Source organism: Eumetopias jubatus, unplaced genomic scaffold, assembly GCF_037043125.1.
Source record: "Eumetopias jubatus isolate StellerSeaLion01/CBP00866 unplaced genomic scaffold, mEumJub1_p1.0 scaffold_7, whole genome shotgun sequence".
In the NCBI taxonomy this organism is placed as follows: Eukaryota; Metazoa; Chordata; class Mammalia; order Carnivora; family Otariidae; genus Eumetopias; species Eumetopias jubatus.
Window position 1 is genome coordinate 59126373 of NW_028274813.1, and position 19585 is coordinate 59145957.

At 35.9% G+C, this 19585-nt stretch overlaps 1 protein-coding gene across 1 annotated transcript in view; it reads right to left on the reverse strand.

Moving 5' to 3' along the window:
* The window catches only part of TTC6 (tetratricopeptide repeat domain 6), a 192799-nt gene that overhangs the window by 129211 nt on the left and 44003 nt on the right, over window positions 1-19585 (reverse strand). Inside the window, exon 2 of the mRNA XM_088025049.1 lies at window positions 7631-7723. Coding sequence (XP_087881175.1) covers window positions 7631-7723 — 93 coding nt within the window. The remainder of the gene's footprint in view (window positions 1-7630; window positions 7724-19585) is intronic.

Sequence of the window (19585 nt, forward strand, 5' to 3'; positions counted from 1 at the left end):
TTTGTTTCTCAGAGTCCATAGTCTCTCATGGTTCTTCTCCCCCTCCGATTTTCCCCCCCTTCATTTTTCCCTTCCTGCTATCTTCTTCTTTTTTTAACATAAAATGAATTATTTGTTTCAGAGGTACAGGTCTGTGATTCAACAGTCTTACACAATTCACAGCACTCAACATAGCACATACCCTCACCAACGTCTATCACCCAGCCACCGCATCCCTCCCACCCCCCACCACTCCAGCAACCCTCAGTTTGTTTCTTGAGATTAAGAATTCCTCATATCAGTGAGATCATATGATACATGTCTTTCTCTGATTGACTTATTTCGCTCAGCATAATACCCTCCGGTTCCATCCATGTCATTGCCAATGGCAAGATTTCATTCCTTTTGATGGCTGCATAATATTCATTTGTGTATATATACCACCTCTTCTTTATCCATTCATCTGTCAATGGACATCTTAGCTCTTTACACAGTTTGGCTATTGTGGATATTGCTGCTATAAACATCAGGGTGCATGTACCCCTTCGGATCCCTACATTTGTATCTTTGTGGTAAATACCCAGTAGTGCAATTGCTGGGTTGTATGGTAGTTCTATTTTCAACTTTTTGAGGAACCTCCATAACCTCCATACTGTTTTCCAGAGTGGCTGCACCAGCTTGCATTCCCACCAACAGTATAAGAGGGTCCCCCTTTCTCCGCATCCCCGCCAACATCTGTCGTTTCCTGACTTGTTAATTTTAGAAATTCTGACTGGTGTGAGGTGGTATCTCATTGAGGTTTTGATTTGGATTTCCCTGATGCCAAGCAATGTTGAGCACTTTTTCATGTGTCTGTTGGCCATTTGGATGTCTTCTTTGGAAAAATGTCTGTTCATGTCTTCTGCCCATTTCTTGATTGGATCATTTGTTCTTTGGGTGTTGAGTTTGATAAGTTCTTTCTAGATTTTGGATACTAGCTGATATGTCATTTGCAAATATCGTCTTCCATTCTGTCGGTTGTCTTTTGGTTTTGTTGACTGTTTCCCTTGCTGTGCAAAAGCTTTTATCTTGATGAAGTCCCAATAGTTCATTTTTGCCCTTGCTTCCCTTGCCTTTGGCGATGTTTCTAGGAAGAAGTTGCTGTGGCTGAGGGTGAAGAGGTTGCTGCCTGTGTTCCCCTTTAGGATTTTGATGGACTCCTGTCTCACATTTAGGTCTTTCAACGATTTTGAGTGTATTTTTGTGTGTGGTATAAGGAAATATTTGCAAATTCCTTTAGTTTTTGTTTGTCCTGGCAGTTTTTTATCTCTCCTTCTATTTTCATTGTCAGCCTAGCTGGATATAGTATTCTTGGCTGCATATTTTTCTCATTTAGTGCTCTGAAGGTATCATGCCAGTCCTTTCTGGCCTGCCAGGTCTCTGTGGATAGGTCTGTTGCCAATCTAATGTTTCTACCATTGTAGGTTACAGATCTCTTCTCCCGAGCTGCTTTCAGGATTTTCTCTTTGTCTCTGAGACTCATAAGTTTTACTATTAGATGTCGGGCTGTTGACCTATTTTTATTGATTTTGAGGGGGGTTCTCTGTGCCTCCTGGATTTTGATGCCTGTTTCCTTCCCCAAATTTGGGAAGTTCTCTGCTATAATTTGCTCCAATACACCTTCTGCCCCTCTCTCTCTTTCTTCTTCTTCTGGGATCCCAAGTACTCCAATATTGTTTTGTCTTATGGTATCACTTATATCTCGAATTCTGCCCTCGTGATCCAGTAGTTGTTTATCTCTCTTTTTCTCAGCTTCTTTATTTTCCATCATTTGGTCTTCTGTATCACTAATTCTCTCTTCTGCCTCATTTATCCTAGCAGTTAGAGCCTCCATTTTTTACTACACCTCATTGATAGCCTTTTTGATTTTGACTTGGTTAGATTTTAGTTCTTTTATTTCTCCAGAAAGGGTTTCTCTAATATCTTCCATGCTTTATTCAAGCCCAGCTAATATCTTTATAATTGTCATTCTGAACTCTGGTTCCAACATCTTACTAATGTCCATATTGATTAGGTCCCTGGCAGTTGGTACTGCCTCTTGTTCTTTTTTTTTGAGGTGATTTTTTTCATCTTGTCATTTTGTCCAGAGGATAATAGATGAATGAGAGAATAAAATGCTAACAGAGTAACAACGACCCCAGAAAAATATACACTAAACAAATCAGAAGAGACCTGAAACCTGGGGGGAAAAGGGAAAGAAAGAAAAAAAAAATTTAAAAAAAAGAATATGATCAAATATGATCAGGCTGTAAATAGGTCAGTGCCACACATGAGATTTTGGGTGTATTTTGGTCTGTTAGAAGAAACTGCCTCCCAAAATTTTAAAGAAAGAAAAGCTTATATACGTACAAAAATAAAGGTAAGTATGATGAAGGGATGGAATATGAATGTAAAGATGAAAATTATAAAAGATTTTATAAAAGGAATTGATAAGATAAGAAGTTAGTTGAAAAAAGAAAGAAGAGACATTTAAAAAAGGGGGGGAAGAATGTGATCAGGCAGGAGACTAGAACAAAGCCATACACTAGAGATTTAGGGTATATTTTGGTCTGTGAGAAGAAACTGTATCCCAAATTTTAAAGAAAGAACAACATATATATATATATATATATATATATATATATATATATATATATATATATACCAAAAATAAGGTTAACTACTATGAAGGGACAGAATATGACTCTAAAAATGAAAAATAAAAAAGATTTTTTTAAAAGGGATTGATAAGATGTTGGTTGGAAAAGGGAAAAAGAATAATTCAAAAAGAAAATTAAAAAAATTAACTTTGAAAGACTAAAGAATCAGGGGGAAAAAGCCATGAGTTCTATGTGCTGTATTCCCCTAGCGCTGGAGTTCTGCTGTTCTCATTGATCGGTAAACTTAGTCTTGGCTGGCTGTTCTTGCTGATCTTCTGGGGGAGGTGCCTGTTGCCATGGTTCCCAAATGTCTTTGCAGGAGGCGGAATTGCCCCGCCCTTGCCAGTCCGGGTAAGTAATCTGCTCAGGTTTGCTCTCCAGAGCTTTTTGTTCCCTGCAAGCTTTCGGTACAGCTTTGGAGGACGAGAGTGAAAATGGCGACCTCCCAATCTCCACCCCGAAGGAGCCAAGAACTCGGGGCCCCACTCCTCAGTGCGCCCCCAGAGAAAAGCAGTCAGTCACTCCTGTCTCCCCTGTCTCTGGCTGCACTCCATGCTCACCCGGCCTGTGACCAAGCGTTTCTATCTCTGGCACCCGACTGGGTGTAGAGTCTCCAAACCCAGCAGATCCCTGCGGTGTGCGCCCGTGCCGCTCCTCCTGGGGGAGGAAGGGGAGTCTCCCCGGATCTGCCGCTTGTTGGGTCCCTGCTGGAAGAGCAGTGGCCCAACTATGCCGCGGATCACAGTTTATGGCAACCCTGAGCTGAGAGCCCATTTCTCGGCTCTGTCTCTGCAGCTGGTTTCCCCTCTCCAATACCTGGGAGCTCTGCTGCACTCAGGCACCCCCCCAGTCTTTCTGTGACCCCGAGTGTCCTGAGACCACACTGTCCCAGCGAGGGTTCCACCCCCCACTTAGTCACTGGAGTGATGTCCCTCAACGGAGCCAATTTCTTAAAAGTTCTGATTTTGTGCTCTGCTGCTCTATCACTTGCCGGTAGCAGCTGACCGAGGCCCCCTCCCCCACCGTCTATCCTCCCGAATATTGCCTCAGATTCACTTCTCCACACATCCTACCTTCCAGAAAGTGGTCGCTTTTCTGTTCAGAGAATTGCTGCTATTCTTTTCTTCGATCTCCTGTTGAGTTTGTAGGTGTTCAGAATGGTTTGATCCCTACCCAGCTGAATTCCTGGGACCAGATGAAATTTAGGTCTCCTACTCCTCTCCCATCTTGCTCCTCCCTCTCCCTCTCTTTTCAATTGCCTTCTTCTCCTGGCTTCAATGCACACTCCCAGGGCTCTGCTTTGGGAGAGTAAACAGATGAAGGTACCACCCTCCAAAACAGAAAATGGAGGAAGAGGAGCTTGAGGAGAGGGCAGTGGCAATTCTGTAGCTGCAACTGACCCTTTTCAGGACTCTGCCCAGCCTTCCTTCTGCCACCAAACCTTTACTGATCCTGTCATTACTCTGTGCCCTGCCTCTGTTTCAGCATGCATCACACTATTGTAATTGTCTAAGTAATCATTATCATAATCATAATCATCGACATATATGAGCATTATCTCATTTAAGCTTAATCTTCACCACAACACCATGAAGCAGGAACTGTTTGCAACCCCATTCTGTGGATGAAGAAACTGAGGCTCAAAAAGTTAAGAAACCTGCCCAAGGTCACACTGAGAGTGCAGTAGCAGTGCTCTGTTTGAACCTAGACAACCTGAATCCAAACTGCACTCTCTTACCCTCTTTCTCCTACTTCCAATCAACTAGCACTTCTCAAAGTGTGGTCCACAGACTCCTGACAACCTTTGAGACCCTTCTAGTGGATCTGCAATGTCAAGGCTATTTTCATAATAATACTAAGCCTTATTTGCCTTTTTCACTGTGTTGACCTTTGCACTGATGATGGAAAAGCAGCAGTGGGTAAAACAGTGAACCAATACTTTTCCCATATGATTAACACATGAGATTACAAAAGCATGCAGAGGTTAAAGAACCATTCAAAGCACAAGGTAGACCAATGGACTTTACTGTCATGATATACAATAAGTTAATTTATCTTGTTTCAGAGTCCTCATTGCAACTCATCTTTAAGAAACTACCACTTGCACAGTTTTGGTGTATTAATAAAGAATAGTATCCATAATTATGTTAAGAAGCTATTAAAATATTATTCCCTTTTTAATATGTATGAGACCAGGCTTACATAATATATTTCAACCAAAAGAACATACACAACACATTGAATGAAGAAACAGATCTGAGACTCTAGCTCTCTATTAAACCAGGTATTATACAGATTTGCAAAAAAATGTTCTTGCTAAATTTCAGGGGGATACTATTTTTTCTAAAACAATATATTATATGTTTATATGTAATTGGCTTATTATTATTTTAAATGAATGAATAAATATTTTATATTTCTCTCAGTTTTAATTTCTATTATGGTAAACATTGGTTGATACAATCCACATAAACAAAAACTCCTTTGAGTCCTTAAGATATTTTTCAAGAGTTTAAAGGCATCCTCCAGTAACTGGATGATAGACATTAAGAAGAACATGTGATGTAATGAGTACTGGGTATTATATAAGACCGATGAATCACAGAGCTGTACCTCTGAAACCAATAATACATTATATGTTAATTAATTGAATTTAAATTTTTTAAAAAAGAATATTTAAACTCTAAAAAAAAAGGCATCCTGAGACCAGAAAGTTTAAGTACTTTAAAACTTTAAAGTCTGAGAATTCCTTAAAAAAGTAATTGTGTCTTACCCATCTTTATATCTCAAGTACTTAGTGCATTTATACCATCTGCAATTATTTGTGAGTAAGTGAATGAGTAAATAAATGAAAGAAAATTATATCAATTTTTTCTCTGCTAGGTACTTAGTCTCTATTTAGACTAATCATTAAACAGTATTATACTTTGTCTCTTTATATATTGGTCTACTCCATACAATGAGTTCTTCAAGGTCAAGAACTGTCTTTTCTATCATTGTATTAACCATGTCTAAAACAATGCTTACCACATTGTAGGAAAAGGAATGAATGAATAAACTCTTTGATTTTTTTAATAAGTATGTGAGGCAGTCATTCTCCATGATGATTCAAAAACTATTATATTTAAATGGTGGGTACTTAAAGAAAATAAGTTGCATCAAAGAACTAAGAGCCCTCTGACCTGTGGCACTGAGATGTTCACAAGTGAGGCTGCCATGCTCTGAGGGTAGGATGCCAGCACAACCAGATGACAGCATGTTGGCCAATGTTCCCCAGATAAATCTCAACCCAGGAAACTTCTAGAAGTCTAAGGGACAGGTAGGACGGACAGAGTTCTGCTCTCTGACAGAGTGTCTGGAATGAAAGATATCACAGAGAAGCCTTTTTACCATGGCCAGGTAGTAAGTTAAAAGGTATTTTACCTTTTAAAAAGCCAGTGGCCAGGAGTGCCTGGGTGGTTCAGTCAGTTAAGCATTTAACTCTTGGTTTCAGCTCAGGTCATGATTTCAGGGTCATGAGATCGAGTCCTGCATCAGGCTCCATGCTCAGTTCAGAGGCTGCTTAAGACTCCCTCTCCTCTCTCTCCCTCTGTCCCTCCCCCCATGCACTTGCACATTCTCTCTCTTTCTCTCTCTCCCTCTCTAAAATAAATAAATAAATCTTAAAAAAATAAAAATAAAAAGCCAGTGGCCAGAAGAGGTCCAGTGATTGCTTGTAAATGTCAAAGCTGAGAGAATGGTTCCCACAGAATTACAAAGAAATCAATAATTTTGTTTAAATCTTATTTTAAATAGTCAAGATGAGGTCTAAGTTAGGTACCTGATATTTGGCCTTTTTCATATTTTCCTGAAAAATGTTATCTTTTCTTATACTTTACACAAGTGTAGTGAATAGTTTTAAGTCAGATGGTATTAATGAAGAATTTCTATTTTTCTATACCTGATTAATCTTTCATTTTCAATTTACTATACCTATTAGAAGCTTACATATCAGAGGTTTCGATATCTACCTGTAAATGGTGTTCCCTAGAGGAAGTTACCCTACATGTCTGTTTTAAGTCCAAAGCATATGTGGGAAGGCTTCAAAATTGATGTACATACATATTAGCATCACACATGCAGGGGTCCTGAGGTAAGAGATGAGAATACAAAGCAGAAAAAGCCATGGTCTCAACCCAGAAGCATTTCAAACTCTGGTAGTTCAACCAGTTGCAGAAACTCTAACATCATAAGATCCATGGTTTTTGTGAAAAGATTCCATATATTTTCTAACCATAACATATGATGATAAAAATGAAGTATAATCTGAATTTTTATGTGTGTGGACTCATATTTTCAGGAACTAAAGGAGCTTGCTATTTAACAATATTTTACAAATCCTTTATAAAGGAAATGATCATGGTGCAATGATTTGTTTTATGTAAATGTGGATTTCTATATACAGGGAGACATGTCCTATCCATAGGGAATATATTCCAGATTGCTTTGAATCCTATAAATACTTTGCCAATGATGGACAAAAAGGAAGCTTTATTTCTGAAACAAACTTCAGTCACCAACAGTCCACCAGTCCCCAAAGTTTCTCTATAAAACTTTCCCTCATCAATGCTATAAACAATTTTGCTAGCTAAATAAAAAATAAGGTGATGCTTTCTTACAAGCTAATAACTTTTAATTAACTCTCCAACTACCTTCTGAATCTAATGCCTAGACCAGAGGAATTGTTAAAATCTTTCCCTTCGGAAAAGAGTTTGTTGCCTTAGCTCAGAAGGTCTATGATAGGCAGCAATGGTGAGCGAAAACAACCAAGAGTCCCGATGTGATATTGGATTAGATGATCTTACAGCTAAACACACTTCTAAAATAAATTAGAGGAGGTTTTGTTTTTTAAATTATCTAGATAAGCATTCAAGCAACAAGAGACAGACCACTACTTCAATATAGGCAAGGAGGATTTTTATTAAAAACTTTACCATTTGAGGTTCCTCAAGATTTATCTGTAATCCTTGTTCTGCTTGCACTTGAGATGGCTTGTGCCAGTATGCTTTCCCCATTAAAGATATATCCTTGAAGAAGAAAAAGAAAACAGTTAAAATAATGCCAGTTTTTAAAATCATAGAGGTGTATTAGTCAATGCAACAAAATTCCAGGCATTTAATCAGTGAGGAATATATAAAAGAGAAATTTAAGCTAGGTAATATTATGTAGTAAATAGGAAATATAAAACAGAAGATACAATAAAAATATTTTGTCCATTATTCCAATTTCATGGCTTTATAAATTATTGATATCTATAGATATAACATCAGATTTAATAAGACAATTAGGTAAAGGTACAGATTCTGGAAAACACTGCCATTAAATGGCCACACAGAAAGATAATATCAAAACTAAAATTTAATCTAACCCAAAGCAAGAAGGAATATTAATGTACTTTAAATTCTAATGAGTATAACTGTTAATATCATTTTTATCATTACTAATGTTAATTGCTATAATAAAATCTCATTCAGCTGAAGCAGTAAGAAGATAGCACACCACAACATCTAACAATGAATAGAAATAAAGAGACCCAGCTCTTGCCCAAACTGTAAAGTCACAGACCAGGTATCAATAGGCAAGTTATTTTGCTCTTTACCTCAGTTTTATCATCTTTAAAATGGGGATTCAACTACATAACTTTTGACAGCCCCTTTCTCCTCTAGACTTTAATAACATCAATAGCAAGATATAAACATTCATTGTATTTTAACACACTACTTTTTCTTTGCTTTATTGAAAAGATCCAACTGAGGCTGTTAGCTTCAACTTCAGCCTTTCTAACACAAATAACTATAAAATTGGGCAAAATATAAGAACAACTCTTTTTGGACTGGGCAACAAGCAGTGTACAACGATAATGACTAAGATAATGGAAACCAAAAAAGGTTAAGAGGCAAATCAACCCAGATTTCTGCCTTTCACAATTCCCAGACCACAACACAAGGTGAGAGAAACAACATAGAACCCAAGTATCTCACTAAGTTGAAGAAACAGAAATTAGAGTGAGGGGAAGACAAAGAGGATAGAATTTGTAGGACATAGTATGGAGAGGAAGAAATAGCATAGAAAAAGAGCTCCAGAAATTTGCATCAGGTATTGGAGTTATTGACTGAATACTAATCTGTTCATACAATAATGAAACCCATGAGGGCAGACTGCCAGGGCGGGGGAGGAGACAATTACCAAACAACTATAACCACAATTCCCAAAGCTCACACAAGGCTGGGAATCATTAGCTCCCCACCAGACATGCTGAATACATGGTACATTCATTATAAACTCAGAAGGGTTAGACATTAATAGTGGTACTAAATTAGCTCTAGAGTAAAGGCTTCTTAGGACTTTAACAACATTTTAAAATTATACTTGAAAATATCAAGCTGATCTTCAAGCAGTTTAACAGACTATTGAACAAACTCCAACACTTTTTAAAGGAAGATAACAAAATCCCATATTCCACAAGGTAAAATTCACAATGTTCAGCACTCAATCAAATTTTACTAGTCACATGGAGAAGCATAAATATGTAGCACATAACCAGGAGAAAAATCATTAGAAAAAGACCCAGAAATGATAGATATATTGGAATTAGCAGATAAGGATCTTGAAATTTCTAATTTAAATATTAAAATGTTCAAAGATGTAAATATAATGAGAAGCAAATGTAAGATATAAAAAGAGAATCAAATGGAATATCTAGATAAAACACATTATCTGAAATAAAAATTTCACTAAGTGGCATTAATAACAGAGTAGAATTATAGAAGAAAATATTTGTTAACTAGAAGACATAGCAATAGAAACAACATAAAATGAATCACAGAGAAAAATAAAAACTGAAATAAAATTAATACTCAGTCTAACATAATATTTAATTAGAGTCCCAGAAAGGGCAGTGTGAAGGGAGCAGAAAATATTTCTACCAAAAAATGGACAAATTTTTCCAAATTTGATGACAGCTATAAACCCGAGCCAAAAATTTCCATGAATTCTAAGCAGAAACACACAAAGAACACCATGCCAAGCACATTATAATCAAATAAAGAAAACTAATAATAAAGAAAAAAATCTTATAAGCATCCAGAGAAACATTAAGTACAAAGAAACTAATAATTCCTGGCAACTAATTACCACAAACTAACATTGCAGGCTTCCTATCAGAATTACGTAGGCCAGAAGACAATGAAGCAAAATATTTAGAGTACCTATACTGAATAAAAACACTGTCCACATAAAATTCTATATCCAGCAAAAATATCTTTTATTTATTTATTTATTTATTTATTTATTTATTTATTTATTTATTCATTTGAGACACAGAGATATATATAGAGAAAGAGAGCATGAGCAGGGAGAGAGGCAGAGGGAGAGGAAGAAACAGGCTCCTTGCTGAGCCAGGAGCCCGATGTGGGGCTCGATCCCAGGACCCTGGGATCATGACCTGAGCCGAAGGCAGATGCTTAACCATCTGAACCACCCAGGTGCCCCAGCAAAAATATCTTTCAAAACTGATGGTGAAATACTTTTTCAGCAAACAAAAAGTGAAAAAAATCATTGCCATCAAAACTACATTATAAGAAATGTTAAAGGAAATTCTTTCAGTAGAAGCAAAATGATATCAGATCAAAACTTGAATGCACACAATGGAAATAAGTAATAGAATGATTTAAAATGTGTGTAAAAAAAAGATTTTCTCTTTTTAAAGATTTTTAAAAATATAATGGATGGTTTAAATAAAATTAATAATGCATTGTTTTACAACATACATAGATATGAAGCATGCATTAATAATAGCACAATGATGGGAGAAAGGAAAAGAAATATATTTCTGTAAATTTCTTATATCATATGTGAAATGGCATATTACTGATAAGGATATGTTAAATATGCACAGTGTAAACTCCATAACACCCACTAAAACAATAAAGAAGTAAATAAGCTAATAGTACAAAATACCTTAAAATGCTTAAAAATATAATTAAAAGAAGGCAGGTAAAGAGGAGAAAAAAACATAAACAAATGTAACAAATAGAAACCAAATAGCAAGATAGTAAATGTAAACCCAACCTTGTCAATAATTACATGTGAATGACACTCCAGTTAAAAGACACAGACTGTCACTGCAGAAAAAGACAAGATCCTGCAATATGATTGCTATAGGAAACCTACTTTAAGTATAAAGACACAAATAGGTCAAAATTAAAAGGATGAAGGTTGTTACAACATACAAACATTAATCATAAGAAAACTGGAGTGGCTATATTAATATCAGAAAAGGCAGACTTCACTTCAAACAAGAAATACTAGCAAGATCATTTCATAATAATACAAGAGTCAAGTCCCTCAGAAAACATACGAGTATGCACTAATGACAATGCTTCAAAGGACATTTTTTAAAAAAATAATAAAACTGAAAAGAGAAATAGAAAATTTCATTATTATAGTTGGGAATTTCAAACCAAGACTATCTGGCTCCTGAAACTTAGCTTTTCATTAATATACTAACTCAGGGCACCTGAGTGGCACAGTCATTTAAGTGTCTGACTCTTGGTTTCAGCTGGGGTCATTATCTCAGGGTCCTGCAATTGAGCCGGAATCAGGCTCCACACTTGGCATGGAGTCTGCTTGAGATTCTCTCTCCTTCTCCCTCTGCCCCTCCCACTTGTGTTTCTCCCACCCTCAAATAAATACAGAAATCTTTAAAAAATAAATAAAATAAATGTACTAACTAGTAAATGTGAAATCCTGCCAAAAAAAAAATTCTTTACAACATTTTGGGTTTATAAATATATCATTAAAGTATAAAAATCCAACAATAATGAACACCAAATTCAGGATATTGTTCACATCTGAGGAGGGAGAGATTGATTGGAAAGATGTACAAAGGGGATCTCTACTTGTAATTTTCTATTTGTTTAAACAATCTGAAGTGAATATGACAAAAATATTAAATTTTGAAAAATCTGAGTGATGAGCACTTGTTCTACAATTGAAAATATTTCATAATAAAGAAATTTCTCAACACATTTCATGTAGGTAATGTAGCAATATCAAATATGGATTAAAAATATCTTAATAAAGAAACCTATAGTTTACCTTACTTGTGAACAAAAATGCAAAAATCCCAATTAAAATATTTGCAAATGAAATTAATCAGCATATTTAGAAACAATAAATCTGGACCAAGGAAATTTTTTCCCAAAACTGCATGGGTAATTCATTCCTAGTTTATAAAATGAACAGATTAACATGGAAATTCATATGATCAACTCAGTAACTGCTAAGGATAACCTTCAATAAAATTCAACACCTATATCTGAGTAAAGAGTAACTAGAAACAGAAAAAAACTTAACCCACAAGAGATATTTGCAGATTCCTGCAAAATATATTTCATAATAAAACATTAGACAGATGAGGCCCAATACAACATGAAAAGAAATAGTACATGTATAAATAAGGGAGAAGACCAAAATGTTACAATTAATAGATTATGTAATCATATATTTGGTGGAAAAAAGAAAATTAACTGAAAAAAACTAGCAGGCCAAAGCATACCTAATAAATTCAACAAATAAAATTTCATACTAGCAATAACCAGTTAAGATTCCATTCTTAAAAACAAGCTACTAATATACAAAATGAGTGAATATCAAAAACATTATGCTAAGCAGGAAAAGCCAGGTTAAAATGGCATCAGAATAGCCAAAAATAGCATCTCCAAACCACCCAATAAAGTAAATATAAAGACAAAAATATATGAAAACCTAAAGTATTTGTCTAGTTAAAATCCAATGCCTGGAAGACATGAACAGACATTTTTCCAAAGAAGACATCCAAATGGCCAACAGACACATTAAAAAGTGCTCAACATCACTCGGCATCAGGGAAATCCAAATCAAAACCTCAATGAGATACCACCTCACACCAGTCAGAATGGCTAAAATTAATAAGTCAGGAAACGACAGATGTTGGCGGGGATGCAGAGAAAGGGGAACTCTCCTACACTGTTGGTGGGAATGCAAGCTGGTGCAGCCACTCTGGAAAACAGTATGGAGGGTCCTCAAAAGTTGAAAATAGAGCTACTATATGACCCAGCAATTGCACTACTGGGTATTTACCCCAAAGATACAAATGTAGGGATCTGAAGGTGTGTGTGCACCCCGATGTGTATAGCAGCAATGTCCATAATAGCCAAACTGTGTAAAGAGCCAAGATGTCCATCGACAGATGAATGGATAAAGAAGATGTAGTATATATATACAATGGAATATTATGCAGCCATCAAAAGAAATGAGATCTTGTCATTTGCAACAATGTGGATGGAACTGGAGGGTGTTATGCTGAGCGAAATAAGTCAATTAGAGAAAGACATGTATCATATGGCCTCACTGATATGAGGAATTCTCAATCTCAGAAAATAAACTGAGGGTTGCTGGAGTGGTGGGGGGTAGGAGGGATGGGGTAGCTGGGTGATAGACATTGGGGAGGGTATGTGCAATGGTGAGCGCTGTGAATTGTGCAAGACTATTGAATCACAGATCTGTACCTCTGAAACAAATAATGCAATATATGTTAAGAAAAAAAAAAAAGAAGATAGCAGGAGGGGAAGAATGAAGGGGGGGAAATCGGAGGGGGAGACGAACCATGAGAGATGATGGACTCTGAAAAACAACCTGAGGGTTCTAGAGGGGAGGGGGGTAGGAGGATGGGTTAGCCTGGTGATGGGTATTAAAGAGGGGATGTATTGAATGGAGCACTGGGTGTTATGTATAATGAATCATGGAACACTACATCAAAAACTAATGATGTAATGTATGGTGATTAACATAACAATAAAAAATAAAAATAAATAAAAACTGAAAAAAAAATCCAATGCCTGGGCTTTTTCAAGAATAGTTTCTTCTTTTCTATGGGCCATACTTCCTTGTTTATTTGTATGTCTCATAATTGATTGTTGAAAGACTTATAGCAACCCAGGGAGCACTTATTCAATGATTACTAATGAATGTAAGTAAAAACAGTAAGTATTTTAGTGTTTTAACTTGCCTTATTCCCATAATCTGCTATCCAGCTAAGCAGTAGCCTTGAAAAATAAAGATAACAAAATAAATATTTTAGTAACTTTCAGCCATATGAATGTGTATTGGTTGTTTAGGGTCACTCTCAACCTATCATTAGTGATGTTATCAACTGGAAATGCCTGTGGGCAACCACCTGGGCCCACACTATTTGTGGTGGGCCCCCACAGACATTTCCCTAGCCACAGCAAATGTTGTGGCAGGACCAATCCTATAGTTCTTATTATGACTACAAAATGTACCTCAGCAACAACTGTCAAGGAACTTTGAAAAAAACAAGGTTTATTATTTATGAATTCTAAAGGGTACATGGCATGCTCAAGAGCACACAGTGAGTTTGTGAGGAAAGAGAGAGAGAGAGGGAGAGTGAGTGAGTGCATGGACCTGGGGTTCTGACTTTATTGGAGTTGAGGGTGGGATATCCAAGGTTTAGCAGGTTCACTCTTTATCAGTGAATTTAAAATATAAGTGTGGAAATTAAAGCACAGGAAGGAAAATGCAAGCAATCAGTCAAATGGTTATCTAGGCAACCAGAACTTTCCAAAAAAAAAAAAGAAATTCATGAGGAAGGTATCCTCACTCTTTATTTAGTTGTGTAGTTGGCAATGTGTTTATTCAAGATGGATGTCTTTGAAATGAATGCCTCAACAATCAAAAGCTTAATGTCAGGTACTTAAATTACAATAAAAAAAAACCAATTGTCAGGTGCCTATACTACATTGATATGCACACCACAGGCTGTACACATGCTCAGAAAAGACTAGAAGCCCTAAGTTTTCACCTCTGACAACACTGAGGTTCTAGGCAAGCTGGAAGTTAGGACTAACGCTGGGTTGTAAATTGTCTGCCTGAATACTAAGGTATGTCCCAACACACAAAAGAACCCCTCAGCAAAATTTGAGAGACACTGGTTCCAGGCATCCAAGAAAACCTATATTCAGTCATTACCTGGCCACTAAGCTAACCAAGCAGAGACTTCAGTGGCCACACACAACAAAGAAAACAGGCTTTACAAAATTAGTTCAAGAAAGTCACTAATTTTTTAAAATGACAACAATAAAAATAAGAACAACAAGAAAAAACAGCAATAATAACAAACCTTGGGGGAAAAGAAGGATCTTATTTCCACAATTATCACATTACATAATTTTAAATGTTCAGTTTAGGGGTACCTGGGTGGCTCAGTGAGGTAAGTGTCTGCCTTCAGCTCTGGTCATGATCCCAGGGTCCTGGGATTGAGCCCTACATTGGCCTCCCTGCTCACCAAGGAGTCTGCCTCTCCCTCTCCTTCTGCCCCTACCCCCCCAGGCTCATGCTCTCTCTCTCTCTCAAATAAATAAATAAAATCTTTTAATAAATAAATAAATGTCCAGTTTATAACAACAACCAAAAAAATATATGAGACATGCAAAAAAACAAAAAAACATGGCTCAACATAGGAAACAAGACAATCAATAGAAAGCCCAGAGATTGGACCTATTACACAAACACTTTAAATCACCTTTTTAAATATGTTAAAAGAGCTAAAGGAAACCATGTCAAAACAAATGAAGGAAAATATGACAATGTCTCATCAAAAAAATAATATCAATAAAGAACTAGAAGTTATGAAATGAATCAAATAAAAATTCTGGAGTTGAAAAGTTCATTAACTGAAATGAAAAATTCCATAGAGGTGCTCAGTAGTAAATTTGAACAGATATAGAAGAAAAAATACAGTGAGCTTGAAAATAGATATACTGTGGTTATCCAATTTGAAGAACAAAAAGAAAAAAGAATGAAGAAACTTCAGCAGAACCTTAGAGACCTGTGGGACATCATCAAACAAAATGGGAGTCCCAGAGGAAGAGGGGAGGGCGGAAAGGATGTTGGAAGAAATAATGGCAGAAAACTTCCCAAAGTTGATGAAATACATTAACCTACATATCCAAGAAGCCAGACGCATCATAACCAAACTGTTAAATTATTAAGACAAAGAGAGGATCTTGAAAGCAGCAAGAGAAAAGAAACTCATCACGTGTAAGAGAGCCTCAATATGATTAACAGCTGATTTCTCATTAGAAATTATTGTGGCTAGAAGGCAGTAGGATGACATATTTGGAGTGCTAAAAGATAAAACTGTCAACTAAGAATTCTAAATCCAGCAAAAGTATCCTCCAAAAAAGATGGGGGAATAAAAACACTCCAAAATAAACAAAATGTAGAGGATTTGTCACTATCATAATTACCCTACAAGAAATACTAACAGGAGTCTTCAGGCCAAAATGAAAGGACACTAGATAATAACTCAAATGAAAAATAAAGGGCACTGGTAAAAGTAACTAGATAGGCAAATATAAAAGACAATATTGAATGTTTTTTCATAATTCTTTTTTTCTCCAATATGATTTAAAGGACAAATGCATAAAGCAATAATTATAAATATATTTTGATGGATGCATAATGTATAAACATGTAATGACATGTAAATGACAGTAGCATTGCAGAGAGAAGCAACAGAGCTATATAGAAGCAAAATTTTTGTATGTTATTGAAATTCAGTTGGTATGAATCTGAATCAGATTTTTATAAATTAAGATGGTAATTGTAATCCCAAAAGTAACCACTAAGAAAATAAGTAAAAAAAATACAGTAAAATAAATAAGGAAATCAAAAGAGCAAAAAGAAAACTAGTTTTTCATGCTTTTCATTACTCAACATTTCAGAAAACCATACCATGGGTACCATCAACCTACTTGGTAGATGGGTCTCTGGGAAAGAATGCAGGGTAAAAGCTATCCACAAACCCATTCAGTTCATAAACATCTACATTTATTTAGTGCATGAGTAAAGAGAAAAGAACAACTTTTTTTAAAGATTTTATTTATTTACTTGAGAGAGAAAGAGAGAAAAAGTGAGTGGGGGAGAAGGGGAGGAGCAGAGAGAGGGACAAGCAGACTCTCCACTGAGCAGGGAGCCCAACTTGGGGCTCAATACCAGGACCCTGAGATCATGACCTGAGCCAAAGTTAGACACTTAACTGACTGAGCCACCCAGGTGCCCCAAGAGAAGAAGACAACTTAAGGCCTAAGAAAAACCATCACAGGATAAGGAATGGGGACAATACCCTGAAACTTCAAAGTAATAAGTTTTAATAAATTGTGTGATGTGTTCAAAAGATGCAAGAAGATATGAATTCTATCAAAACATTTAGAAATTCATGCAGAGTAAAAGAATGAGTTGAAAAACAGCAAGGTAAAAATGAAACAAACTGAATAAAATAGGAAGGTATGAAGGAAAATAAACTGTGATAGTATTAAAATATTTAAACATATTTTTAAAGGCAGAGTTTTTATTTTTTTCTAAATTCTAGCTTTTATTAATTTTTTTAGGTAATCTCTACACCCACCATGGGGCTCAAATTCATGACCCCAAGATCAAGAGTCATGTACTCTACCAAATGAGCCAGCCAGACACCCCAAAAGCAGAGTTTCTAATATATTGATCAAGAAAATTAAGTCAGAAGGTAGAGGAAAAATAATAAAATCTTCCAAAATATAGAGGGACATGACCAAAGAGGGTAGGGGAGAAGCAGCAGGAAGATAGTGATAAAAGCAAAGAGAGACAATATGGGGATGCCTGATGTTTCCGAACACAAAAATAAATGAAATACAAGCAAAAATCTGTAGCTTATTAGAAAATGACTTAACTGATTCACATACACACACACACACACACACACACACACACACACACAAAACCTGAAGGTAAATTAAAAGGTTTGCATGTTATATTCCAGGGGAAAAAATCAGTGAAAGTAAAAGCATACCTAAACATAGTCTGTAAAATATTTCATTAGAAATAGAGCTGATGTCTGAGTATGTATCCAAAAAAAAAAAAGGGTGTTCTGACATATTCTGGAAATAATAACCTGGTAGCAGAAATGGTCAATTGGGGCAGAAAATCCAAGAAGGTGTTTCAGGCAAACAGTGGGAAGATAGGTTGGATTAGGAAGACAGCAGAATCTATCTTAAGCACTGGCCCCTGGTCCTAAGCCTCACTGAAAAGTGTTTCTTCAACTTCTGTCTGTAGAAACTTCTTAGGACTCCTTGACAATGAGCCTACACCAAGTAGAGAACAAGGACATCCTCCCTTCTTGGCTCAGGACTCTGTATATCTCCTTTGCAGTAGGGATCACATATATACCCCACTCAGAAAACATACCACACATGTACTTACCTTCTGGAAAAAATTATTTGAAGATGCAATTAACAGCTCCAAACTAGAAAGTTAGTTAAAGTATAAAAAATAAATAAGTAATGGTGGTATGCAATGACACCATTTAAACATAAGTAATAGTCAAATAATTTTAAAATGACTCACAAAACTGAGTGTGAATGTCAGTAATTATCTTTAAAAAGACAAGTAAACTACCAAAACTGACCCAAGAAAAAGGTGAACATTTGATCAGGCCTGTAACAAGTAGAGAGATTGAATCAGTAATCAAAAAACCTCCTTACAAAAAAAAGTCCAGGACCAGATGGCTTCTCTGGTGAATTCTACCAAACATTTAACATTTATCAAACTTTTCCAGAACATAAAGAAAAATTAACATCAATCCTTCTCAAAATTTCCAAAATATAAAAGAGGAGGGAGCACTTCCTAACTAATTCTACAAGGCCAGCATAACTCTAATACCAAAGCCAGATAAATACACTGCAAGAAAAGAAAATGATAGCCCATTTTCCTTATGAACACAATGAATGGATGTGGAGGTAACAGATAAGAGAAAAAAAATGCTTCATTTAACTTTAGGAAATACATGATTTCATAAGTCAAATGAAAAAAAATATAATAAAATAGTTGCTTCATCTAACCACAGGAAATTCATTAATTTATAAGTCAAGAAAATCATCTCCATGCTAGCATCAAGTGAAAATCACATGGAAGGTAGTCTGATAAGTTGATTGAGCACATATGCTCTATAGTCCAATTGCTTGGATTCAAGTCTTGACTCTGTTACTTTAGGCCCCAAAAGAATCTATTGCAAAAGTATTAGAAATAATGTTATTTAGCAGTAAATCCATTACCAAAAACCAAATTTAGGAAATGAGAAAAGGGGGGGTGCCTGGCTGTCTCAGTCAGTGGAGCGTGTGACTCTTGATCTCAGGGTCATGAGTTCAAATCCCACATTAGGCATGGAGCCTACTTAAAAAAAAGTGAGAAAAATGAGAAAAGGAACAAAATCACAGAAGCAACAAAAAATATACTACCAAAACAGTGCCTTAAGAAATGTGAGAAAAACTAAAAAAACTTTACCAAGATACAAAAATGGACTTGAATGAGAAATCTTGGATTTGGGACTAAGAAAAAATCACAGAAAATTTTTAAAAGAAATACAATTACAGTAGTCCCTACTTATCCATAGGGGATATGATCCAACATGCCTAAAACCATGGGTAGTGTATATATATATATATATATATATATATATATAGTGTTTTTTCCTATACAGATATACCTATGATAAGGTTTAATTTATAAAGTAGGGACCATAAGAGATTACCAGCAATAACTAATAATAAAATAGAGCAATTATAACAATATACTGTAATAAAATTCATGTGTATATGGCCCCTGTCTCTGTTGAAATACCTTACTATACTGTACTCACCTTCTTGTGATGATATGATAAAATGTCTATGTGAAGGTGAAGTGAGGTGAACAACGTAGGCATTAGGCTACTACTGACCTTTTTTTTTTTTTAAAGATTCTATTTATTTATTTGAGAGAGAGAGAGCATCAGAGGGGAGAGGGTCAGAGGCAGA